General features: G+C 41.6%; 1 protein-coding gene across 1 annotated transcript in view; it reads left to right on the top strand.

Moving 5' to 3' along the window:
• The first annotated feature begins 1,214 nt into the window (after positions 1-1,214).
• LOC120551265 (Na(+)/H(+) exchange regulatory cofactor NHE-RF1-like) overlaps positions 1,215-26,815 on the top strand; it is a 31,269-nt gene continuing 5,668 nt past the window's right edge. The window contains exons 1-2 of the mRNA XM_039788550.1: positions 1,215-2,171; positions 24,290-24,460. Coding sequence (XP_039644484.1) covers positions 1,692-2,171; positions 24,290-24,460 — 651 coding nt within the window. The 5' untranslated portion in view covers positions 1,215-1,691. The remainder of the gene's footprint in view (positions 2,172-24,289; positions 24,461-26,815) is intronic.

Genomic DNA, 26,815 nt, shown 5'->3' with positions numbered 1-26,815 from the left:
TTTTGACTGTTGAAAGTTGCTGGAAAAAGTTCAAATTGCTTAAAGATCTTTCAAAGTAAACCTTGACAGCCCTCAGAGGTTTAAAGATTGTCATTCTTCAACAGAGGCGTCTGCCTCCTGGACTGTAACACCGGCGCTCCGATCCAACTGAACACTTTCTATGTCAGGTGTTATTACCATGTCCAATTCCATTCCATTGTCAAGCCCATGCTTCCTCAGACAGGAGGCTGAGGAACACATTCAGGAGACCAAGGAAACACAGTAAGGCCCTAGGTCCTGACTGCATGCCCACCTATTCTACTGAACTTTTATTGAATATTTTTAGTAACACCTGTGCTTTTCCCCTTATTGTGATGCTGAGAGTTATTATTGACTTCCCAACACAGCCTCCTATTTAGTAGTGTTGCTTTGCCAGACCTTCCTCCACAGCACTGCAGGGGAAGGTCTGGCTAGACCACCCAGCATTCTTGGATGGGAAAAAACGTGCTCTGGGATATTGGCATTTCTTTAAACCAATCTCAATCGTTTTGGGTGGTGATAAGCGCCGGATGTCGCCACGGTGCCGCTGCAAAATAGCCTTGGGAGGAACTTTTTTTGGTGGAACGTGTGTACGTTCAAAAGTTGTTTTAGTCGTGGAACAGAAAACTCAGATTGGACAGATAGTCTAGCTAGCTGTCTGGATTTACCCTGCAGAGATCTGAGGAGCAGTTAACCATAGTCCTCACAAATCCACCGGAGTTTACAACGCCAACACAAAGAAAGCCCAAGGCAACGGATATCTGGCCTAAATTAGTGAAATCCGGCAGAATTTTCATCAGCAATAGAGCAATCCCGGAAGTGGAACATCGAGGATATAGACTAACTAGGCCTACTATGCAAATGCGTTGAAACAGCACTGTAACAAATCATGTAGGATAGTCTATGAAAAACAACAATATAAGGTTTACAGCAGGAATTAGAACCCCAAACATACAGAAACCAAAAAATGTAAACCTAGTATGTTGTTGCTCAGGGTCGTAGCCAAGATTTAGAGATGCTGAGGTCATAAATCCAACAAAGGTTATATTTTTGTCATTTAAAATCAGTTCTGTGTTTTTTTTTTTTGGGTTGGGGTGTGTTTGTATTGTTTAATTTTTTGAATTCATTCATTTAGCATAACGTCAGGCCTTTATCTATAATTTTCTCGCCCTGGAAATTCAAATTTAAAGACACTAAGTCTAAATGGCATTGGTATCCAGCTTTAAAAACACATTCTCTATAACGTTAAATAGTACACTGTAGTTTAGATATCCTAATTATCGGACAAAAGAGGCAGAGGACGTTAAACCCGTTACAGTTCTGCAGTCTGAACAGTATGAACTTTTATTTTGAAAAACCGATGGCAGCGTTATTTTGTTTGTCACTACCTCCGCTGAGCAGTGAGCACGGGACGTGTTCGGATTGGAGGTGAAAGAGAAGATTGCAACATAGCAGCCTTTAATAAGGGGAGGATCTGTGCACCGAGCAGCACAGTGAAAGCGCAACAACATTAGCAGCGGAAAGTTTACTGGGACTCAGTTCAGCGGAAGTGGAGCTCGAGCCAAGTCAGTTTTCGCAACAGGTGTCAGTAGTTGTGTGGCTCCCCGTTTCCAGCATCCGAAGTGCTTCAGAAAAGTGAGTAGAACAAGTTTTCGTCGGTCAGAAGGGTAAACATGTCAAACCTCCGACCCAGACTTTGTTTGCTGGAGAAAGGATCCAGCGGCTACGGGTTCCACCTGCACGGGGAGAAGGGCAAGACCGGGCAGTTTATCAGGCTCGTGGAGCCCGACACTCCCGCCTCCGCGGCCGGGCTTCTGGCGGGCGACCGCCTGGTGTTCGTGAATGGAGAGAGCGTGGAGGGCGAGAGCCATCAGCAAGTGGTCGCCAGGATACGGTCCACAACCGGGGCTCTGGAGATTATCGTGGTGGACGACGAGACGGCTGAGTTGCTGAAGAAACACAACCTGCAGTGCCGGAAAGAGTTCGTCACGGAGGGGATTCCCCTGCCCGGGGGGGACAGCGACTCTGACCGCGGGGACTCGCAGAGCAACGGCACCCCGAGAGAGTCCAGCCCTGCCCCGCCTGAGAACGGGGATGCTTCCTCGGAGAGCTCGGACAGGTCGGGGAGGCTGAGTGTCAGCTCCAACACCAAGGTACAGCAAAGCACAGCTACTTACTGCACACGTCACTTAGTGAATCCTGGATATATATATATATATATATATATATATATATATATATATATATATATATATATATATATATATATATATATAAAATTCAGTTCAATTCTATTATTACATTGCTGGCCAAACATACATAGAAGCAGTCATTATGAGGAAAACGCCTATTCTGACTAAATGGGTGTCATCCTAAATATGTTTCTGCTTTTAGACTTTGATGAATCGTTTCTAAGACCTTTAGAACTGTCAGTTGAAAGGTTGTTAACCAACTGCTAACCTCTTGACCTGTGAATAGGAGTGGGCCTTATGGATAAAATCTTCTATCATGTAATCTTGTATAAGCATATCACTATGCAGTAGCCACGCAGTATCATAATGTAACATTTCTGGAAATCAGATAAGTAACCCTGGATATTTCTTCTTGGCCTTTGGGATCGGTGTGTGTTACAGTACAAAACACCCTCGGCCTCAACTCAAGGTCCACTTACTTTTATGCTGCATCACTTTCAGATTTGATCCACAATCAGTTTCTTAGTTGAGGAACAGTTTGTTGACAAACTATCCAGACAGAAATGTCCATTTTTGGCTAATTCATCAAGTGACACACTTCATAAATAAATATAATTTCTCACATTCATGCTAAAATCCAAAAAAAAAAACAGAAAAACATTGCCAAATCATAAGCCAAACTGCAGTGCCCCTGATTTATATCTTCTTGTCTGATCTGAGGCCAGCCCTCCCTCTGAGCTGCAAAGGTTATGTGAAATCGATCCCCTATTAAGTAGAGTTTTTTCCGATTCCAATACAGCCTAAAATTCAGGATCAGGGATCGCAGAGTATGCGAGTCTATGCACCAATTCGATATCACTTAATTTATTAGCCCCCTTCTTCGCCGCTCTAAAGCAGTAGTTGCGCTGTGCTGCCACTGGCAACTACTGTTTTAGAGCGGCGAAGAAGAATTGATTTCCGGTAATTTATCACGTGATGATACGCAGGCAAACAAGTGTCAGAAATCAGAAATCAGAAAAGGGTTTATTGCCACAGTAAGAGACACCTACGTGGAATCTGCCTGAATGGTGCATACACACACAAATGCGTATGCACCATGCAAACAAACGTTTAACATTAATATGACCTAAACAATAGATACAGAAATAGAAACAATACAAAGTGTGTGTGTGTGTGTATGTGCGGTGCTAGCAGAGATTGTTCCATTAGTCAGAGCTTTATTCCTAGATTTATTTATTTGTTTTTTTCTATTATGTCTAACTGTCAAGGTAGCTAATGAAAGAAAGTTGTATGGCATTCATTCTCTGTATGTATTTGTTCATGTTTTACAAAGGGTTGAGCCAGCTGTGTGTGTGTATATATGTATATATATATATATATATATATATATACATACATACATACATACATACATACATACATACATACATACATACATACAATATATGTTTAACACATTGGTATCGGATTGGTACTCCCTATCGGCTGATTCGCAAATTCAGGTATAGGAATCCTTATAGGAAAGGGAAAAAATAGAACATCTCTACTATTAAGTAGCCGCTCACTGTGCGAGTGAGGGCTTTAAGCTAAGACGGAAAGGTGACAGAGCGCGGTGAAATGTGCCAGGCCCCTACTCATTCCTGTTGAACAGAGTCTTTGTCATATTAATGCCTGTCAGTCTCTCCGCTTCAGGTTTGGCTTGTCGGACCAGAGGCTTAGTCACATTGACGTTGTCAGCCAGACAGGGCATAATTTTTTGCGCTCTTATTATTGGACAGGCTGTTGGGAGATAAGAATTGACATAATAGGATAAAAATAGTGCTTTTACTGCACACACCCAAAGCATCTAGACTTGGTGTTGGATGAAGGTGCACCTAGAGCTGTAACGATTCCAAATTTTTCTGTACAATTAATCGTCTCAGAAATAATTGCGATTAACAATATAATCGTCCCTTTAGTCAAATTTAAAAAATATTTATTTACGTATTACTTTTTTCAACAAATTAAAGTTTTGAATGAATCCCAGGATACATTTTTTTCGTTATGTCATGTGATCCAGATAATGTAGTAACACAGGTACACAGCCTATGAAGAAAAACCACGCCTCTATCCCCCCCCCCCACACACACACAGACTTTGTCATTTGTGTTGCTATGAACGTGTATAGGGAGGGTCAAGTGCCAACAACTAGCATAGCTTTAGCTCAACAGTCCGACCAATAATACCTTTTTTATTTATTTTTTTACAATTTGGCATATCTAAACAAAATCAATAATTACCATCAACAGTCATACAGTCATAGCAATGAATTGTGGTTAAACAAAAAAAACGTGATTACGTAAAAATATTGACAATTAGACAGTTATCTAATAATTGTTACAGGTCTAGGTGCACCACAATTTCAGATTTTCTGAATGAGCTTTGTTGATGGTACTCGCACAAAGAGCTCAATTAGCAACAATACCAGTGATCTGATGCCCTGACTGGGACCGAGACCTTCCACCACATCAACATTTGAATTACTTGGACATGTGTTTCTTTCATTGGATTACCATAATCCCACCCCTTTTGAAAGAACAGAATCTTGTTGTCTGTTATAAAAAATACTTTTCTAAGGGTGTTCATGGCAAAATTATAGCAAGATTTTGTAGGCTATGTAACTGTTTTAGCCAGTGCAAAGTCTGTGCCCTGATTTTAAAATCGCCTAATTGTGGAGGTGTTTATGTGTGTGGAGCTATGAGAATAGGAAGTGGTTTTTATTCGGGGCTTACAAAAATAATAGGATACTTGGTTATTTTTAGACTTGGCCCCCTCAGTAAGTAAGAAACAAGGGTCAGCAACAAAACAACATGACTGGTAGTGATTTGGTGTTTTTCATGGATAAGCCTACATTGTAAAGTCATACTTAAATATCTCTAGGTTATCCTTAGGGCTGGGACTAATGGTTATTTATTTTCATTATTGATTATTCTATCACTATTTTGGTTAATTGATACTTCACTAAAGGTTTAAAAGGGACGTGGACAGTGCGTTTTTTTTGTTACTACTGTACTATGCTAAATTAGAAACAGGCAGATGTATTCAGACTCAGTGTGTTGAACAGGTGTGAAGATTATGTTGTTGTGTAGTGGCCGACACACTATATACGGATATTGTGTTTTTAGCTGACCAGATAATATTCAGTTAAAACCAATTGGATGACGCTGTTTTGCCCTCATTGTTCTTCGTCAAGTTAGCTGGAAGTGATGTGATGACGTGGTGTGAGCACTGCACCTTTTTTAAATGTTACCTTGCTTGTAAGGAAATAACGGGTTTAACAGGCGAACCGGCTTTAACACAGTCAACCTAGGGGATTCCCTGAGACTTGTGCATTTGGCTTGTACAGTCTCATGGTGATAAATGCAGACCCTCACAAAAATGGGCAGATGACCAAATGTACGTCACACTACGTGGAAAGATTGTGAAGCAGCTCAACTAGTTAAAAACAGAAATGATGGTTTGATTAAATGAATATATTAGCTGTAACACCTGAAGACTACATGATGTAATTATGTAAGAGTGTGTGCGAACTAGTTAGCAAGAGCACACAGAAGTTTAAACCGGTAGCTAAAAGGAACAAATAAATGGTAGAAATAAATAGATAGGAAGGAAGGAATGACTAATGACAAAGCGGATGCTAACCACTTCCTTAAGTTACCAGCTAACACTAGCGCTACTACTGTACTGTACTGACTAATGACTATAGATGGGGATGTATGAAGCAACATCATTATACAGAAACCTACGTCAGGTCACGTGGGAAAAAGTTTGAAGAAAGGCTTGGGAATGTGCATTTTGACGCTAAAACATACTTTGACCAAAATGGTAATATTTAGATTTGAATACATAAGGAACACTACTGGGAAGCTAGAGAATGATATTAAAAACCTAAGTATCAAAAAAAAAAAAGAAATAATAAGGCCAGCTCTGAGTTAACATTAGGCTAAGAGCTAGCTAATGCTGCCTCAAATGTTGATCTTACTCTGCCTATTCTGTACCCAGTGTATTACAAGCCTGGTGGCCCACTGGGCATAAGTTGCTCCCCCCAGGCCTAAGTCACTGGGAAACAGTTGGAAACATGGACGTAGTCATATTTTCAAATTTCCATTCTTCTTTTAGCACTGACTTAATGTAGGGCCCTATGGAATCTGTCTCGTAGTTGTTGTTTTTTATTCTCAATTTCACGATTCAGTCCATGATTCTGTGATCACAGAAACTGTTGGGCTCTACATTAATGTTGCAATCAGTCTGTGACTAGCTCCAGCCCGGCCCTCGTTTAAAAAAAACACTTTCCACCGAACAAAATGCAAAATAATTTTTTTCTCCTACATTATGCCCCTGTCCCAATGTCTAGATCTCTGTCTGGTTCTGTGTAGGTGTCTCATGCCCCGTCACTAATAATCTGACCTCCAGTAAGTGAAAAAGCCAGTCTGGCTGACTGGGATGCTGCAGACCTCCAGCTACATTCCTCCCTGATGGGAAACTTGGCAGAGCCTGACTGATGATCTTGTACTGGCCTCTGATAGCAGCCTCTCAGTGGGATACATTTGTGGGCTGGCCAGTGATGACATGAAAGTAGCCCTGCTGAGCACAACCATGGTTACGCTTCAAACAATTAGGACTGGGTTTAGTGTTTATTTATTTTTTTTTATACAATTTTTATAAGACAAAAATAAATTACAGCATTACACATTATGGCACAAATCTTTTTATTTATGTTCCAGCTCCGACTACGTGAGCCCTGTCTCTGTGTACGTACAGTTTTTCCTGCGTGTCTCTACGACGTCAGCCAATCGCAGACATTATTAGATCTTGGTAGAAGCATGCTGATTGGCTCCCTGACGCTGATGCGATTTGCTCCTTAGGTATTGAAATTGGGTATTGCATGACCAGGCATTTTTCGATATTCAGTACTTTAGAGGCAATTCGGTCAGTGCCTAAAAAGTGTTGAATTCTGTACCTAACCCTACAAACAATAGCTCCTTTCCAGTGATTGTCTTTGATTGGACTTGGTATTGCTCTCCAGGACTCAGTCACCAAACTTGTTCACACTAAATTAAACCAAATCCTCGTGGTGATGGTCTTGGCAAAGACTTGGATATCTGATACTTCAGAGATCGCTTTTTCCTGGAAGAAGATGAGAGCATGAACTGAATGAGCATGTCATCATATTATGGTAACATCCTGGCCTCCGGCGACTCAGCGCTCCACCACACCGAGGGCCTTCTTTTGGTCACCATAGAGATCCCCAGCAGCAGAAAGAGGCTTTGTCCACAGTGTTTGCATGAGGAGAAAGGCTTGTGGGCCAGGGAGGAAAGGAGAGAGGACTCTCACGCCTCAACAAGGAGGCCATGCTGACCCTGAAATACCTACACCCTCACTTAACACACTGTCAGTAGGGCTTGGGGTGGGGTGGGGGGGGGCCAGAGGGGGCCGGCCACAGGATGAAACAGCAATTTGTTCTGTACAAAAAGTCAAACACATGATGAAATAATAGGAGCCTAAATTAATGTGTTAAATAGCGCTGGGTACCAAATTCAATACTTTTTAGGCACCGAATTGCCTCGAGTATCGTCATTCAATACACAATTTCAATACCTGTTTTAGGAGTAAATCTCATCAGTGTCAGCGAGCCAATCAGCATGCAGCATGCTTCTACCAAGATCTAATAATTTCTGTGATTGGCTGTCTAACGTTACACGTAGTAGAGACACGCAAGAAAAACTCTACGTTACACAGAGACGGCTCACCTAGTAGGAGCTGAAAAATATATAAAAAGATTTGTGCCATAACGTGAAATGTTGTATAAAATTAGTATCTTAAAAAGTTGAATTCAGGAACAGGTATCAAAGTCACGGTATTGGTATCGGTACCGGTATCGAAAGTTTTTGAGCGATACCCAGCCCTAGCTTTAAAAGGGTTGACGCCAGGTTTTAAGGAGGTTCTTGACCAAAATAAAAAGGTTGATGCTAGGACTGCACGATATTTAGTTTCATCGTCTACATTGCGATGTGCGTGTGAGCGATGGTCATTATCGCAGGGCGTGCGATGTTAACGCTACAACTTTTTTGCTGCTCGATAGAAAAGTGTTCGGGCTGTGCTCGATTGAAGAAATTCTTAGTCGACTAACGCTCATTCAATTGTATCGACTAATCGATTAGTTGATTGAATCGACAGATCTGTAAATCTGAGTTTTTCCGCAAAGAGTCATGCAAAAGCACCACTTTAATTCTTGTGTTTACCAGAGATGTGCTCGTACGTTTCTAGGAAATAAGTCATTCAGCATGAAAAAGCGTAAAACGTGACTAATCGACTAAAGAAATCTAAATCTGATTAGTCGACTAATCCACTAAGAGGGAGCAGCCCTAAAATGTATACTGTCACCGTTCTCCTTTTTAATTGATTGTTACCAGCCGAGCCTTCCACTTTAAGACAGGTTGCCATGTGGGCAACGTGTGGATGTGACTTAACGTTTTGTTATGGGAAGTAAGAAAGTAAGTGAGGCCCTCCCGTGTGTAGAAAAGTGCCGTAAGCGGCAGCCGGCCATTTTTCACCGCAGAGTTGCCAGACAGCTGCTTCCAGCGAGGCTAAAGCTAATATAGTTAGCCTTAAGAATCAAGGTGTGTGTCCCAACTAACGTTACAGTTTGGAGCTGTGAAGCTGGAAACATAACGCTAATCTACAACAGCAGTCTGTGTCTGCTATAACGTCATTTCCACTGGTTTAAGTCTTCTTGGATACACAGTGTGTTGCTAGTTCGTGACATGCAGGCTCTGCATGCACAGCCAACCACCAATCACAATCAATGATCAATTTATCAAACAAACAAAGCTAGGCCCCGCTAGTCGACCACAACCTGAAATTTAGAGGAAGCAACGTGTATACATTATTAATATCCTTGACTTTATCCTGGATTGATAGTATTATATGAATCAGTCAACCAGTGTATTTAAATACCTCATTTCCCTTTCTAAAATCACTTCAGAAGAGTAGTCCCAGGCATATATCGTGCCATTTCAACTCCTGACAATCCATTGGTTTCTCATTTGGCGAGGATACAGACTCTTTGTTTGCCCTGTTGTCTTCCAGGGCCTTTTTCCACCCTGCGTGCTTTGTGCTTCCACTCCCTGTGTGCAGGTACAGAATATCCCAAGACTTTGAACCCACCGACTCAAAATGAAGGCCGTCAGGCAGCTCCCTTCTTCAGTGTTTTACAGCATCTCTTATCGCTCAGCTCACATAAGCCTGGGAAAGAACAATTATTCTGGCACTTTATTGATATAAGAGAAGTGAACGCTATAAATCAAGATTACAGTCATGTTACTCAATATACCCAAAGTTACTAACATTTATTCCATTTTCACAATGTCTGTAGCTTTAATATAACAGCAATAGATTTGAGACAGGTTTGGTTCTGCACCTGCATGACTTGTTCGATTCAGTACAGAAGTTGCAACCAATCAGTATAATATTTGTCTCCGTGTAATATTGAAGCATTTTGCAGTTTTTATAGTGCTGAAACGGCGTATGTACATACAATACCGATACAGATTTATGTGCAATAGCTAATATCAGCCTATATCGGCCCAGTCCACAGTTAATTGCCTATTTTGATAGTTGATTAACCGTTTAAGTCACGTTTCAAGCCAAAATGCCAAACCTATGCTGGTTCCAGCCTTTCTAATGCATTTTTGCTGCTTGCAATTTCAAATATTATGGTAAATTGAAGATCTTGTTTTGGACTGTAAGTTGGACAACTCAAGACTAATGCCTTTTTTAGGGTTAATGAAACCTTTACTATGCAATAATTAACATTTGTTAGATATTTAAAGAGAGAGGGGCAGACGTGCAGGAAATCGCCCGACTCCTATGATGGCCTGACACTCTAACAGGTGAGCAGGTGGAATAAGGACTGCATGTGGTCAGTGTGGATAAAATGGAGATGAAAAATGACGGATAAATACAGTATTTTAGCGGTGAAGCACGCAACACGTTTAAGACCGCTCTTGTTTTTTTTATTTTTAACTTCATCACTTGCACATCAATGCTGGTACAAATCGTGTAACGCTAGACAGACAATCACAAACATTATTAGATCTTGGTAGAAGCATGCTGATTGGATCACTGACGCTGATGAGATTTACTCCTTAGGTATTGGAATTGGATATTGAATGGCGAGGCATTTTTCAATACTTTTTAGGTCGGTGCCTAAAAAGTATTGAATTCGGTACCCAGCAGTGGCCACTGAGTTGCTTCTTCCACCCATATAAAAATCTTTGTTAGTCCATAACTGACTGACAGCTATGGACTTATTAGCCACGGTTGTAGAGCTTTTATATATTTAATTATCTTTTGGTTTATAAGTGTCATGCCTCTGGTGGTTCTTCACTTAAGATGGCATTTCCTCAGCTCGGTTCCTGTTTTTAATGAATACATTTTTGTCGATTTAGGGGTGGGTCGGTGAATGGGGCTGGGGGGGAGGGGTAATTTGTGTGTATGAAAAGTGCTATAAAAATTCAGTCTGATTGATTTAGCTAGCGTTTGGCATAGCAACCCCATCAGTTGAAGAATTGACAGACCTGTCAGCCAATAAGACACAAACATGTAATGTCCTTTTTAAACCCTCTCTGATTGGTCTCTTCTTGCCTGCAGTCCATTCACCGAAGATACAAAATTACAACACTGCTGTCTTCTTAAGTGACAAAAAAATTGGAGAATAATTGTGTTGTTAATTCCCAACATCAGAAACATTAACATTTAACTTACAGTAACTAACATTTACAGTGTGTGTAATATAGTTGCCTCCAAACGTAGTATATGCTCATGTTTAAGAGTTTTTAACCGTGGAGTTTCTTATGAACAATAGTGAGAAAAACAATCAGTTTTTTTTCCACTCAGACCAAATCTTGATGCCATTGCCTGCGGGAGCAACTTTCCGTCAGATGGTTCTGTATTTGGGCTGCCGTCCAAAACAAACTCCCATAAAAGAGCTGTTGGCGTCATGTGACTGAAATCCTCACTGCTCCACTGTTTTCTTAGTGACATAGTCTAAATAAACACACACACACACACAGATACAAAATAGCCTGTTGGTTGCATAAGCTTCCCTTTATGCTGATTAATAGAGAACATGTATTAATTTATTCAGTTTTCAGCATTTTCCTCTTCCAGTTAACCAAGGACAGGCGTGTGACACTGAGATGACAGGAGACTTTGACATCACTGCTGTGATCATGTTGACCGTGAAGTTAAGCTGTCCAATGACAGCCTGCCGATCCGTCAAGATTAAACGGGGATTATAATTACATTTGGTGCAAGCAAAGTCTCTCCTCCCCTCAAACTCCGAATGCATTTATGCTAAGTTACATATACGTCAAGCTTTGGGCTCAGCCTGCTTTCAGTCAGCAGTTGCTAAATTAAGAATACAGATTGAGATTATTATGTGCATAGAGACGAGGGGGAGGTGCGTGGGGAAATAAATATACAATATGTTCCGACCGTTAATACAGATAATCTTTGTCAAACAAATTTCGTTAGTTTGGGAAGCTAAATAAATAAAAATACTGTAAGTTAAAACCATCCATTTACCGCTGCTTACCCAGGTCGGGGTTGTGGTCTCAGGAAGCTAAGTAAGAAGAATGTGTCTGGAAAAACTGCAGTATATTTCATAAAAGCATTAAATGTGAACAATTCTTCACTATCTTTTAGGAAGCTGGGTGCCTTTTACCTCCGGCACTCCACTGAGCTTGATTTGACATCGATACGTTCTCCTTTTGTTTCTCTGTGGAAAAGATCACTTCTGTGGTTTAGTGCTAATTCACATCTCTGTTGCACTCATTATAAACCCATCCATGATCAGAGGCCTGAGTGGTAGATGGAACTCATTTTACAGTAGCAGATTTTGTTGGTAGAGGCCAGTTCCACACACACACACACACACACACACACACACACACACACACACACACACACACACACACACACACACACACACACACACACACACACACGCGCACACGCAGCAGCTCCTCTGTCAGCAGACGAGTTGTTAGCTGTTGGGGTGGAACCAATGAGAAAACCACTTCCTGTCCTTGTAGCGAGTTGCTATAGTGCTGAAGCGACATTGTTTGTTTTTCTCTCAGCCGGTTAATGATAAGCATAATGCTACATGTGGTGGCCGTTCTGTGTAACTTGTGTTTGATTATGTAAGCTAATAACTTACTCCAGCAATAAACACAAAGCTAAATGTTACCATGTTTATGAGGCGAGCACACAGTCGGTGTATGGCTCAACAGTATGAGCGTCACACACCAAAATACAACGGAGTGCTTTACTCAGCAGGATTTATTTACTGCAGCAACTTCTAGCTGCAACACACAGGTAAATACTATATACAAAATACTGTCATACAGTGTACTATACACAGGTTTTCCCCCAGTGTATTGTATGCCTGGTGGCCCACTGGGCCTAAGGGGAATTAGTTTTAAATGTTTTATGTTTAAGACGTTTTTTTTAAACTACAGTTACAGTGGGATGGCTAGATTGGAAAGTTGGACGTAGTCATATTTTCAAATCTTCGGTTAGCTTTTCCCCCCAGCACTGACTGACTGTGGAATCTGTCTTTTAGCTTATATTTTGCGATTTTGTCCATGACTTTATCACAGAAACTATGGGGCTCTACTGGGACTGGCCCCAGCCGGCCCCTCGTCAAAAATAAAGACACTTGCCACTGGGCTAAACAACTTTTCTGGGGGAAACACTGATAATTAATAAAAAAGTTTATAAAGTAACCAATGATTTGGCTGCTCCTCCATAAAATGAGTTCATATCACTGCAGCACAGCACAGATCTGCTGATTTTGGCAGATCAGTCTTCTCTGTTAGAACCACAAAGTATTAGAACTCCGTACCAAGCGAGATCAGAGAATGGAACAGCTTTGCTGGTTTTTATATTCAAGATGAAACATAATTAATGTGACTTGTGTTAGTGTTGTGTTTTATTTATTTTAGAAGACTATAATTCTTTGTAAAATCATACAAAAAAACATATAAAAAAATGAAATGATACAAATACTATTTCAGTTCAAATCCTATAATAGCATACAACTGTAGAGTGAAGAAAGCCCAAGAAGCACTTATTTTGCACAAACATCTGCAGTCAAATGTGTTGTCTTGAGTGTGCGTACATTCTGTTCTTACCAAAGAACAAATCCTACATAACAAAATTGAGGAATGTGAAAACTGCACAAGTGGCCAATTTAGATGATAAATGTGGTACAAGATCTTTGTGTTCACAAAATAAACTTTTTTTTTTTTTTTTTTTTATAAACAAATTATGATCAGAGAAAATGTAATGCCAACTTTCAGCACCTGACAGCACTCAGTGCTACGAGCACACATCGCTCAGTACAGTACAGTTGAGGTGGGCTGTAGCAATCCCCAGACTCTTTTCGACTTGATGGTTTCAGGAGGCTGATGTGAGAGGTGCCGCAAGGTTCAGGGGTGTCGCAGCACATGGCTCAATTTCATCCTCCCACACTATAAATGTACAACATGTTTGAGATATAGCTGTTTTCTCTCTGTGGAATTATGCTCAGAGATAGTCATAAAGGTTTCACATCACACACTGTTCGGTGTTCCACCCTCGGTTCAAGGTCCTCTTAACAAGCCAGCTCTGGTTATGTGACACCAGGTTAGAGCACAGGATCTGATGTTTAACTACTGCATGCTGTAAAACCATTAACCTCTGATATTCAACAGGCTTAGGGAATGTTTACAATGGCTGCCTCTTGTACCATCGCTCTTAAACTGGGCTAATCCTGCATTCACACTGTGGCACATCGTAAACCGATGTTATTTATATGCTGGCCCAAAGCGTGGTCCACTGTGCCTGCAGCCACATCGCTGCAACCAAAATGGCACTTTCTGGTTTGGTTGTGCTGAATCCCCACCAGGCTGCAGGTGCTACGCTGTGGTTGACCTTTAACCTCTCTGCAGAGCAAGTCTTGAAAATCGCACATTATAAGGGAAAATGGCTCGATTGGTTTGGCAAAAGGATAATAATAATTAACAGTTAACCGACAATACAAATTCTAAACGATTAATGCTATAAGTTAAATGGTTAAAAAATATTATAACAAAAATAAAAAGGTAATTAAAAGAGTTTTGCATTGTAAAAATAAGTTTAGTTTGCACCAGCAAGTGTGTTTTAAGCTCTTTTTCCTGCTAAGTTCATGGCTCTCTGCACGGTGTTCACAGCGGAGAGCTACGTGACACATGCCACTAAATGGAGGAGGACTGGAGGGTTAAATCATTCGTCCTACACAACAGAGTGTGCCAAGCAGACACACAGCTGACAGCCTTGCAGGTGGATGCGCTGGAGACCGGCTCGGACAGCTGTGGACTTGTGTCAGTCGCAAGGACACGCCAGGAAAGTGGCTGCATGTGTGCACCGCAATGCACGAAACTGATCTTTGTGGTAGTCAAGCTAGCTAGCTGGGCTAACTACAGTTAGGTATCAAGCCCTGTACAGCTAGCGGAGCGAGCAGAGCCTGTTAGACCCGGGCAAAGGTTAAAGGAAAAGGCTGGTGGTGTTCTATAATTTTCTTATTAACAAATGCCACAAAAGACCCAAACCAACCATGTGATTCTCCACCTCTCAATACCTTTATACTTCCCTGCCCTGTCTGTGGCTCTCAGACCCAAGCTCATTGGTTCCTACTGAATACTTAAATCTTTGGAAAGGATTCACAAATATATAGTTTATTTTTTCCAAAAGGCTGATCCCTGTTGCTTTTAGCAACTGTTGCTCAAACAGGACGAAATGGTGCACTTGCTGGGGACTATTTTCAGATTAATCCACATTTGGTGCACTTGTGTAGTGGTACCAAACTTTTTGTAGTACAATGGCACTGGGCTGGGCAATATATCGATTTTAGATATCGTCCTATCGTGATGAGACAAGTGTTGTCTATTCCTGGTTTTAAAGGCTACAGTAAAGTGATGTCATTTTCTGAACTCTCCAGACTGTTCTAGATGTTCTAATATTTGCCTTTACCCACGTAGTCATTGTATCCACATTACTGATGACCATTTATCAAAAATCTCATTGTGTTAATATTTTGAGAAAGCACCAATAGTTAACCCTACAATATTGCCGCAACATCAACATTGAGGTATTTGGCCAAAATATCGTGATATTAGATTTTCTCCATATTGCCCAGCTCTACACGGCATCCATTCAAAGGGATTTTATTGTCACGTTACCCCGAGCCACCCAACCACCAATATAACATGCAACTGTTCGATCGCTAAAGGTTGGACGGAAAGCTGGATGGATGGATAGTTGGTTTGGTATTGGTTGACACATAGATATGGTATGTTCCACTAGAGAACACTTCCCAACAGTATGTGTTTGACAAGGCACAGCATACCTCTAAGGATTGGTATGTGCGACTGCTACAACTGTCACTGCAGGGATCATTAGGGTATCATATCGTAGTTGGCCTGCCTCTATACTGCACTGTTTTGCTGTGCATGGCTCTGCTGACACTGTGGGTTTCCTGTTCATGCTTTGAAACGGACAGTGAAAAAAACTGAAAATCAAATCGGAAAGTCATACTCAAATATCGCTTAAAATGCACGCATTACTATGACAAGTGATGCTGGTGATGTGAACATAGTAAAAGATGTAGACGTGCCCTGTGCCTCTTTACTACACGCTTCGAGGATCTTCTTCATAGAGCCACTGGTATTGCCAGAGATACAAAGCCAAAGTATGAGTGAAAGACCGAAAGGTGGCAATCTATCTCTGGTCACCTCCTGCGTAGTCTGTATCGATGACGTTTCATTTCCCGGATTGTTCCGCTTCCACCGGATGTTCCTCGTTTCGGCCGGATGTCCGTCACTTTCCTCTTCCTTTGTGTTGACGTTCTAACTTCTGGTGGATTTGTGAGGACTATGGTTAACTGCTCCTCAGCTCTCTGCAGGGTAAATCCAGACAGCTAGCTAGTCTATCTGTGCAATGTGAGTTTTCTGTTGCACGACTAAACAACCTTTGAACGTACACACATTCCACCAAAACAAGTTCCTTCCTGAGGCTATTTTGCAGAGGCGCTGTGGCTCCACTCGCAGCTTAGCCCTGCCCAAGACAACTGTGATCCCAGAATGTTGTGTGGACAAGCCTGTGCCACAGGCAGATTCCCGCCCCCCCTATGGTGCAGTAAATGGATTATATGAAGCTTGCTTACTTTACATGACCAGTTCACTTAACCATCAGTAGCCGAGCTTTAAAGGTTCCATGACATGGTGCTCTTTGGATGCTTTTATATAGGTCTTAGTGGCCCCCCAATACTGTATACTAATAATACTGGAGAGAGAGGGGGGGGGCAAGGTGGAGGGTGGGGGTGTGGCCTTGACCAACTGCCACTTTGCTCGTTTGAAAGCCATGATGTCTTCTCTCTCATGGGTGGGCCAAATTCTCTGGATGGGCAAAGCAGAGAAAGTGGGGGGGGTAACCTTGCTCCTTATGACCTCATAAGGAGAAGATTCCAGATCGGCTCATCTGAGTTTTCATTTTCTCAAAGGCAGAGCAGGATACCCAGGGCTCGGTTTACACCTATCACCATTTCTAGCCACTGGGGGACCATAGGCAGGCTGGGGGAACGCATATAATGTTAAAAAAACCTCAAAGTGACATTTTCATGCCATAGGACCTTTTTAAACTGTTTTTTTTTTTAGATCCACTGTTGTCTGAACTCCCCTTTTCGATGTTGGAATTGGTGGAAGGACTGGCTTACTTTTTAAGAGAGCTTGAAATCAGCATGGATGGATGGATGGATGGATGGATGGATGGATGGTCTAAGTGGCATTGATGACAAACACTTGTGAACCCATGCAGTGTGCATGTTGCGTCCGTCTAATTGTCTCTTTCTGGAGATTCTTCTTTCTCTTTGCCAAGAAGACTCATTGGTGTCTTGTAATCACATTGTCAGATTTTTTTGGGATACCGAAGGTAGTTGGTCAAAGCGAGCATTTGAGCCCCGATAATAGCCCCGCTTCATATTTGCCCCCCAGTGTTAAAACCTACACTCTAGAGTCATTTAATTGACTTTTGATATGAAAATATTGATGATTGCTGCTTCATTGGTTACATTTTTGGGTGGAACCTTCCATAAACGTCCTGGAAAAAAAAGTCTTCTGCAGTAAATGCCACAGATTACATGAAAACATGATTGGCTGCAGCCTTGCCTTGCAAGACAATGCGTATCTCTATGCCATGGCCCAGAAGTAGGCATACGACTCTGCTTTCAACATGAGATAATTGTAGTGTACAGCATTCCAGTAGTGTACTATGCACCTCACCTGTTCATCCATATCATCTTCATTAACAGCCGATGGTTATGTGGGCTGTGTCATAAATGTGATTACATCCAAAGGTTTAACTTGACTATCGCCTCATTTTACGTCCTTCCAACAGCACGCTGACTCAACCTGAATGGTTCAGCAATCATCAACCAGCCTGACTTGGTACAAACCCTTGGATCGATGCATAATCCACATTGTGAGTGGAAAAGAGGGTGCGTCTGTCCTGAGCGAATGCTGAGGTTGCAGTGATTGATCCTAAATGGTCACTTGGCAGAGAATAACTTGGAGATAGCGGCTGATAGCTGAGGATGTTGTAGATAGATGTGGTTTTATCAGATGATGGAAGTGCAACAGGTGGGTGAGGACATTTTTTTTTATCAGAGTGCATGCTGTAAAAGGGTTCGGAGGCTGTTTTTTCTTCACATGGACATGGAAGCCTATTTACACCAAGTGGAGAAGTAAAAATAAATTAAACGTTAGTAAAGACAAAAATTCAATCAAAATTGAGACTGAATCATGAGACACTAAATAATTTAATTATCTGGACCATATTTAAAATGTTCACAGTTAAATTAGGGACAGAATTGTGAAACTGACTAAATTATCTTGATTGTGCATGTTCACAGTACAGTTGGCAGCAACAACACTAGGACAAGTTACAACATTGATATAATGGAAAATGACAATACCTTTTATGGAGCTGACACCTTTTGTGTTCAACCATGATTTCCAGGAGTCCAGTAATAAAGACGTAGCCCATGATGACGTCTATCTGTGTTTTTTGCCCCCAACGGTGCCTTCTAGGCAGCGCCGCCTGGAAGGCACCGTTGGGAGGCACTGGTTATGGTTAGGGTTAGGGTTAAGGTTAGGGTTAGGTGCCTTGAAGGCAGCGGTCGCAGCACTGCCTGGAAGGAGCAGTTGGGTTAAAAAACACCATCGAGCCATGATGACGCCCATGCTCTAATGTTAAACGGTTAAATGAATACAGAGGTCCTTCCCCCGCACATGGGATTAGACACTTAACCAGGCATAGGCCACAGCAGGATTAACCTCTGCAACAGAGCAGAGAGCTGTTGCTGTTTCAGTCCGTTAGGAGAGGAAGTCAGCTGTAGTATACTATATAATCTGTCTAATTAGCATCTGTCAGCATCTGTCCAAGGCAGTGATCTTCAACATGAATCCAACATATTAGCAAAGATAAATCGGCATGTTCGTAAAAAAAACAAAAAAAAAAACAGCCTCAACAACACTGATGATACGCTTACTGGCCTGTAAAGTAGCCACTACAGTAGCCATCAGATAAGCTTATGGTTATTTGCAGTCTTTTCTAAAAAGCATTATATCTTACAATTACATTCCAGGATATACAGTGCCTTGCGAAAGTATTCGGCCCCCTTGAACGTTTCGACCTTTTGCCACATTTCAGGCCTCAAACATAAAGATATAAAACTGTAATTTTTTGTGAAGAATCAACAACAAGTGGGTCCCAATTATGAAGTGGAACGAAATTCATTGGCTATTTCAAACTTTTTTAACAAATAAAAAACTGAAAAAGTGGGCGTGCAAAATTATTCAGCCCCTTTACTTTCAGTGCAGCAAACTCTCTCCAGAAGTTCAGTGAGGATCTCTGAATGATCCATTGTTGACCTAAATGACTAATGATGATAAATAGAATCCAGCTGTGTGTAATCAAGTCTCCATATAAATGCACCTGCTCTGTGATAGTCTCAGAGGTCCGTGTAAAGCGCAGAGAGCATCATGAAGAACAAGGAACACACCAGGCAGGTCCGGAGATACTGTGCGGAGAAGTTTAAAGCCGGATTTGGGATACAAAAAGATTTCCCAAGCTTTAAACATCCCAAGGAGCACTGTGCAAGCGATAATATTGAAATGGAAGGAGTATCAGACCACTACAAATCTACGAAGACCCGGCCGTCCCTCTAAACTTTCAGCTCATACAATGAGAAGACTGATCAGAGATGCCGCCAAGAGGCCCATGATCACTCTGAACTGCAGAGATCTACAGCTGAGGCGGGAGACCCTGTCCATAGGACAACAATCAGTCGTATACTGCACAAATCTGGCCTTTATGGAAGAGTGGCAAGAAGAAAGCCATTTCTTAAAGATATCCATAAAAAGTGTCGTTTAAAGTTCCCCAAAAGCCACCTGGGAGACACACCAAACATGTGGAAGAAGGTGCTGTGGTCAGATGAAACCAAAATCGAACTTTTGGCAACAATGCAAAACGTTATGTTTGGCGTAAAAGCAACACAGCTCATCACCCTGAACACACCATCCCCACTGTCAAACATGGTGGTGGCAGCATCATGGTTTGGGCCTGCTTTTCTTCAGCAGGGACAGGGAAGATGGTTAAAATTGATGGGAAGATGGATGGAGCCAAATACAGGACCATTCTGGAAGAAAACCTGATGGAGTCTGCAAAAGACCTGAGACTGGGACGGAGATTTGTCTTCCAACAAGACAATGATCCAAAACATAAAGCAAAATCTACAATGGAATGGTTCACAAATAAACATATCCAGGTGTTAGAATGGCCAAGTCAAAGTCCAGACCTGAATCCAATCGAGAATCTGTGGAAAGAACTGAAAACTGCTGTTCACAAACGCTCCATCCAACCTCACTGAGCTCGAGCTGTTTTGCAAGGAGGAATGGGCAAAAATGTCAGTCTCGATGTGCAAAACTGATAGAGACATACACCCAGCGTAATTTTACAGCTGTAATCGCAGCAAAAGGTGGCGCTACAAAGTATTAACTTAAGGGGGCTGAATAATTTTGCACGCCCAATATTTCAGTTTTTTATTTGTTTAAAAGGTTTGAAATATCCAATAAATTTCGTTCCACTTCATGATTGTGTCCCACTTGTTGTTGATTCTTCACAAAAAATTAGTTTTATATCTTTATGTTTGAGGCCTGAAATGTGGCAAAAGGTCGAAAAGTTCAAGGGGGCCGAATACTTTCGCAAGGCACTGTAGTGTCCTGTCTCTCAGAGAAAGAGTCTTTGGATCACTGTGAGTCCATTCAGCTCTACATATATCACACATACATTAGGGATGCACCGATCCGACTTTTTCAGTCCCGATACCGATGCCAGGGCTTTGTGTATCTGTCGATACCCGATACCGATCAGATACCGTTGCTGAATTAATAATAAACTGTATACCTTCTACATCATACCTTCCTTCCACCATGTGGAAGACCTAACTAAACATTACTTTGCTAACTAAGACAAAATAACATAGATGTAATGTATTGAATTCTTATTTATTTGTTATTTAAAAAACAATTGTGCATTCAAATCGAAAATATAATGTAATCAAACTTCTTAAAATAAATTTAAATAAATAATAATGGGCCATCAATAATGGGCCACCTTTATATAGGTTTATAATGGCTTATTCTACTGTCAGGAGTACATAGAATATCACAAAAACATGTTAATGTCATCATGTTTACTTAAAGCTTTGATTAAGGGTTTGCTTGGCTCCACGACATTATACAATAACTTTGTATGAAGGGGAATCCATGAAACAGTTACAGAAGCTAAACTATTTGTATTGTGCAAAGTAGTAAAATAAACTCAAATCGAATGAATAGCCTACACATACAAACAACTTTAACACTGTTTCCCTTTCAAAACTAAATAGTTGTAAGCTAGTACTGTATAACCACTACCTTGGCCACAGGTAAGTTAGGTTGTAGTGTGGTTGTAGTAGGGGACTGAACGGATCTCCGCTGTCAGCCTCCTTCGCTGTTTGAATAACGTTAGTAGGTTGGCGGATGTATTTCAGAGAGGCAAGACATCTTAAATCCAGAGTTTTAATCATTGCTCTGAACCAGTCTCTCTCAACGGTCTGTAGCGGGACCGGAGGTGGATTGCGTTCATAACGTTGCTCCGCTGCATGCTTGAAGTGACAGGTCTTTAACGTTAGCACGGCCGAGTAACGTTAGAGCGACGGGCAACAACCGTGGCTAAATTATGTCCGATTTGTTAGAAAGAAAAAAAACTTGGGAACAACAAACGGCTCCTCTCTTGAGCACATGTTGTTCTGGTGTATCTCCGGTCTTTCTTCATCCTCTAGCTAACTTTCTTCTCGGTTCTTGTGCAGTAGCGACCGTAGCCTCTCCCAGCTTAACCGACTGTTATGCTACCTGGCTAGCTAGGCTAGCAGCTGTAATGTTACCCAGCATGCCATTCGGCGGTGTAGCTACATTTGTAAATGTAAAATTATTAGTGTTAGAAACTGTTTAAGTCTCAAATTGTTATATGCTTTGGTGTTTTATCCTTTTAAGAGAGTTAGTTGTGGGTTATTAATTGTTGTGTTATAAAGTTACTACCATGAGTGAGAAGGGTACGCAGTTAACAGAGGCCCCGGTGCTGCGACGGAGTGTAAAAAACCCAAACTGGATCGGCCCGTGGATCTGTTAATTTTTCCGATCCACCGATCCAGCTATTATTGCAATATCGGGGCCGATATCCGATCCTAATATCGGATCGGTGCACCCCTAACATACATAGCTAATCGGATCACATGTTCACTCACTGTGACCACTACTGCTGTCATTACTAAACATTGTGCCAAAATATGAACATTATAACGTTGCCTGAAACAGGTTAACGTCAACTGCTCATTTTACACACAGCAACAAAACAAAATGCTGAGGGGACATCACTACGCTTTTTCATGTTGGTTTTGAGCACTATGCACAGGGGCTGTATGTATGTATGTATGTATGTATGTATGTATGTATGTAACGGAAACACGGTGCTATGTGCAAAATAATCGTTTTCCACGATTACTCAGTTTTTGTGATCGTTGGGAGCTGAAATTGCAATTCAAAATTTGATTCATTTCACGTCCCTATCCTAACACATGCCATGCGTACAGTATGTAAATAGGGAAGTTGCATGACGTACATACCTTGTCATTCAGAACAAACATGTAGTGATTGTATTGATGTGGACTCTCAGATTGACGTAAGGCACATGGAAGTGGACTGCGTTGGATTAATTGCACTGAAAGTGATTGTTTGCACTAGCTGAAGACAGCCATTATATGTCCCATCCTGACATGGTTATTGATCTCTCTCCCTGCTGCTGCTGTTCACTCTACCATATTAAACCCATTGCTTCATGAGTATCTGAGATTTACATATGACCGCTATCAGAGATTATACTTATAAATGTCCAAGTCAACGTACTGTCTATATTACAATATCAACCTTTTCTTAGTAATTTAATTTCCATATGAACTGATAAAGCCAAACTGAATGTTTGTAAGATGTTAGACTGGGAAGATGTACAAATGTGGCCAGCTAGAGTTTCTTGTAAGATTAAAGGGAAACTACACAAGGAAAAGAGACAAATGGAATAAAGGTTAGGAATGATAAAAAAGTCATGGTAAATCAAAACACGTTATAGAATTATGAGACACTTTGATTTGAAGTAAATTATGAGATTGTAAATCCAAATTCTCAACTTCTCAAGGCAAAATCATGAAATAAGTGGAATGTTATAACATACTAAGTCATAACTATGATCTACTTACTATGTCCAAATTTGTAATATTTCATCACTATGATTTGGTATGTCTAATATTGACTTTTTACTGTCTCATAACTATGACTGAAGCCGTTATCTGTGCTCTCTTCTAAGCCACCAGACTCAAAAAAAAAAAAAAAACAGCAATTTTAGCTGGTGGAACACTGGAGATGCTGATACAGACAACTTAGCAGTTAGTTAGTTAGTTAGTGTTATTATGGGACTTTCTTTCCGTTGAAGAAATGGCGCGTGCTAGCTGCTAGTGCAGGCTAACGTCACCTGCGCTGCATTTAGTGCGTTCCATAGCAACCAGCTCGTTATGTGCAGCCAATAAGGGCCTATTTGATTGTGAATATGATCATTCGTTAATAAAAATCTATTTTCGCTTTGCATCGGGCCGAACAACGCTCCTTAGCTGTGATATAATCACAATAATTTGGGTTTTCTTTCATTCCTAACATTTCATATATATTTTTTTATTTCCCTGGTGGAGATGGGTTTCCAAAGATATCTCAGGGGCTCTTGGAGTGATGATTAAGTCCCAGGAAATACACAGAGCCAGACCCAGTAAAGGGCTCTTTGGAAAGTCAGAAATATCAACAGCCGTTGGAACACAGGTAGGACTGGGTATCGTTAAAGATTTTGGATACCAGTAAAAAATACCGTGACTTCGATACCGGTTCCTAAACTATACTTTTTTTGGATACCAATTTATGTATTTCCCAGCTCCTACTCCGTGAGCCGTCCTGTGTGTCTCTACGATGTGTAACGTTGGGCTGCCAAGACATTATCAGATCTTGGTAGAAACGTGCTGATTGGCTCACGGACGCTGATGAGATTTACTCCTTAGGTATTGAAATTGGGTATTAAATAACGAGGCGTTTTTCGATACTCTATACTTTAGAGGCAATTCGGTCAGTGCCTAAAAACGGTTGAATTCAGTACCCAGCGCTACCAGACACAGGACTGAGTGTCATTAATCGGCTGCACAAATGAAGCTGAAGTCCAGATGATACTGTATATTATTGACATTGTATACAGAGAGAGACGGTAAAATATTACTGATTACACCTTTTGAATGACCCGTTGGTTTCCTCCCGTGTGTGTGTGTGCAGGAGGAGAGAGGCGGGCTGCGGCCGCGGCTCTGCCACATGAAGAAGGGAACTAGCGGCTACGGCTTCAACCTGCACAGCGAGAAGTCCAAACCGGGCCAGTACATCCGAGCTGTGGACGAAGACTCTCCGGCACAGAGAGCCGGCCTCCGGCCACAGGACAAGATCATCCAGGTACACAACACCCTCGCTCCCATTGTTCCTGAGGGCTGCGTCTTGTGCCGCTGTCATTCTGCTTGTATGTGTGTATCCGCTATAATCCTATTACATCAGTGGGCAGACGGGGAAACTGAAATCCCAAGTGGTATATTAGATTATTATTGGATGGAGAATGTATTTAGCTCTAATGGGCACATGCTTTTGCGCGATTTTGCATGTGAAGTGTGTCTATCTACAGCAGGGGTCGGCAACCTTTTTGATATGAAGTGCCAGAGAATTTGTCATTTTATTCCATAGCAACATTTGATAACCTTTCCCATAATCAGGACATTGTAATTATATCTGGAGTATGATAGAAGGCTGCCGTCCTTGTGAAAACATCTGAGTTGAAATCATTAACCTTAACAACATTACACCAATCTTGTTTATCATCTTATATACTTCACTTAGTTATAATGGCAGTAAATGTCAAAACAGGAGAATTAAGAGTAACAAACAGAAATATGAGAACAATACAATAATGCTGCCATGCTTATGAAACCTCCACATCTGAGTTGGAATCCTTAATCTTGTCAGCAATACTCTTAATACTTGTATTTTTTATAGATTTATATGCACAGTTCCCATTTCTCATAATGCTTGCATTGCTATTCCCTCATTTCAAAAAAGGTTGCAATGGCAGCAAATGTCACAAAGGGAGAATTAAGAGTAACAAACTATACAAGATGAAAAAAGAGACTGGGACAAAGCCTTTGTATGTAAAGTCACATATGCTGCATTAAACCGATGCCTACCAGTCAATGTACACAAGCTTCGGAGTGGTCAGTTGTCAAACGCCTGCGGGAGGGGCTGAGCACGCTCTTCACATGGGAGAATATCTGCTCACAGGGATACGTTGACCCGAAGGCTGTCAGCAAAGCCAACGCAATGTTCCTGAGAGGGCAAAACTTCTCTGGTACGGATATCCAGCAGGTGAAGATGCAAGTCCCGTGATCACGCCTCGCGGTGGTTTCCAGTTGTTTCCGTAGCTCTGCAAACTTTGTCACCCACAGTGTTGAAGTCTTCAGCCCAGTCAGCTGCATTTCCACGTCCTGTATATCCAGCCAGTCCATCAGAGCTAAACCCAGTTCATGTCCATTAAAGGAACACGCCGACTTATTGGGAATTTAGCTTATTCACCGTAACCCCCAGAGTTGGACAAGTCCATACGTACCCTTCTCATCTCCGTGCGTGCTGTAAGGCTGTCTGACGGCTCCAGCATTAGCTTAGCCCAGCTAAGATCCTGCAGGTAACTGGTTCCAACTAGCCTACTGCTCCGAATTGTGACAAAAGTGACAAAATAACGCCAACATGCCTATTTACATGTTGTGATTTGTAGAGTCACAGCGTGTACAAAAAACAACGTAACATGAGACACAGCCATCTTCTAACCGTAAACAAACTGGGAACTATATTCTCAGACAGGCTTGCTGCGAGCATATCACTCCGCCCAAGTACTATATTCTTCCGCCTGAGAATATAGTTCCCGGTTTGTTTACGCTTAGAAGATGGCTGTGTCTCATGTTACGTTGTTTTTGTACACGCTGTGACCTCTAAACCTCACAAACATGTAAATAAGGAACATGTTGGCGTTATTTTGTCCACTCATTCGAGCAGTAGGATTACTGGAACCATTCACCTGCCTTTCTGTATTGGGCTGATGCCGCGCAGCCGTCGAACAGCTTTACAGCACACACGGAGATGAGAAGGGTATGTATCGACTTGTCTAACTCTGGGGGTTACGGTGAATAAGCTAAATTCCCAATAAGTCGGCGTGTTCCTTTAAAGCTAATGGGTTTAATCAAGAATGAGAACATGGGTCCATACTTCTGAAATTCCCAAAATCGTGTTGTAAACTCCGACTCAAGCCCTTTCCCCGTTTTGTAATGCAATTAGCAATGGGATAGCTTGCTTTGGTAGCATGGTTTCTGGCCGTGGGCGAATACTTTGAATACTTTGTTAGCTTGCTTCCCATACCTGGACATGGCACGGGTTGATAGATTCAGCCTTGTCTGCCGCATCCTTGAAAGTTTTCTCACGTTTGGTCTCAAAATGGCGTTTAACACTCGATGTTGGGCAAATAACATTTTCGAGACATAAAGTGCACACACAGCACGGTCCTTCTGAAACCCCAAACCCCACTCTTCTGTCCATGAGGGCTGGAATGCCCGAACATTAACTTCAGCTTTCTTAGCAATTGCCGACCTACCGCTACCGAGCCCAGCAGCGTTACTACTAGTAGCCTACTAGCCAGTCGGAGCAGAGACAGAGTAGGGTGGGTCTTTTCTGCATGCGCATGGGGATAGCTTTTATACGGTCTATGGTGGGGAT

This window comes from Perca fluviatilis, chromosome 21, assembly GCF_010015445.1.
Source record: "Perca fluviatilis chromosome 21, GENO_Pfluv_1.0, whole genome shotgun sequence".
In the NCBI taxonomy this organism is placed as follows: Eukaryota; Metazoa; Chordata; class Actinopteri; order Perciformes; family Percidae; genus Perca; species Perca fluviatilis.
The sequence above is the reverse complement of the archived record's forward strand: the minus strand, read 5'-3'. Positions and strand labels throughout refer to the sequence as shown.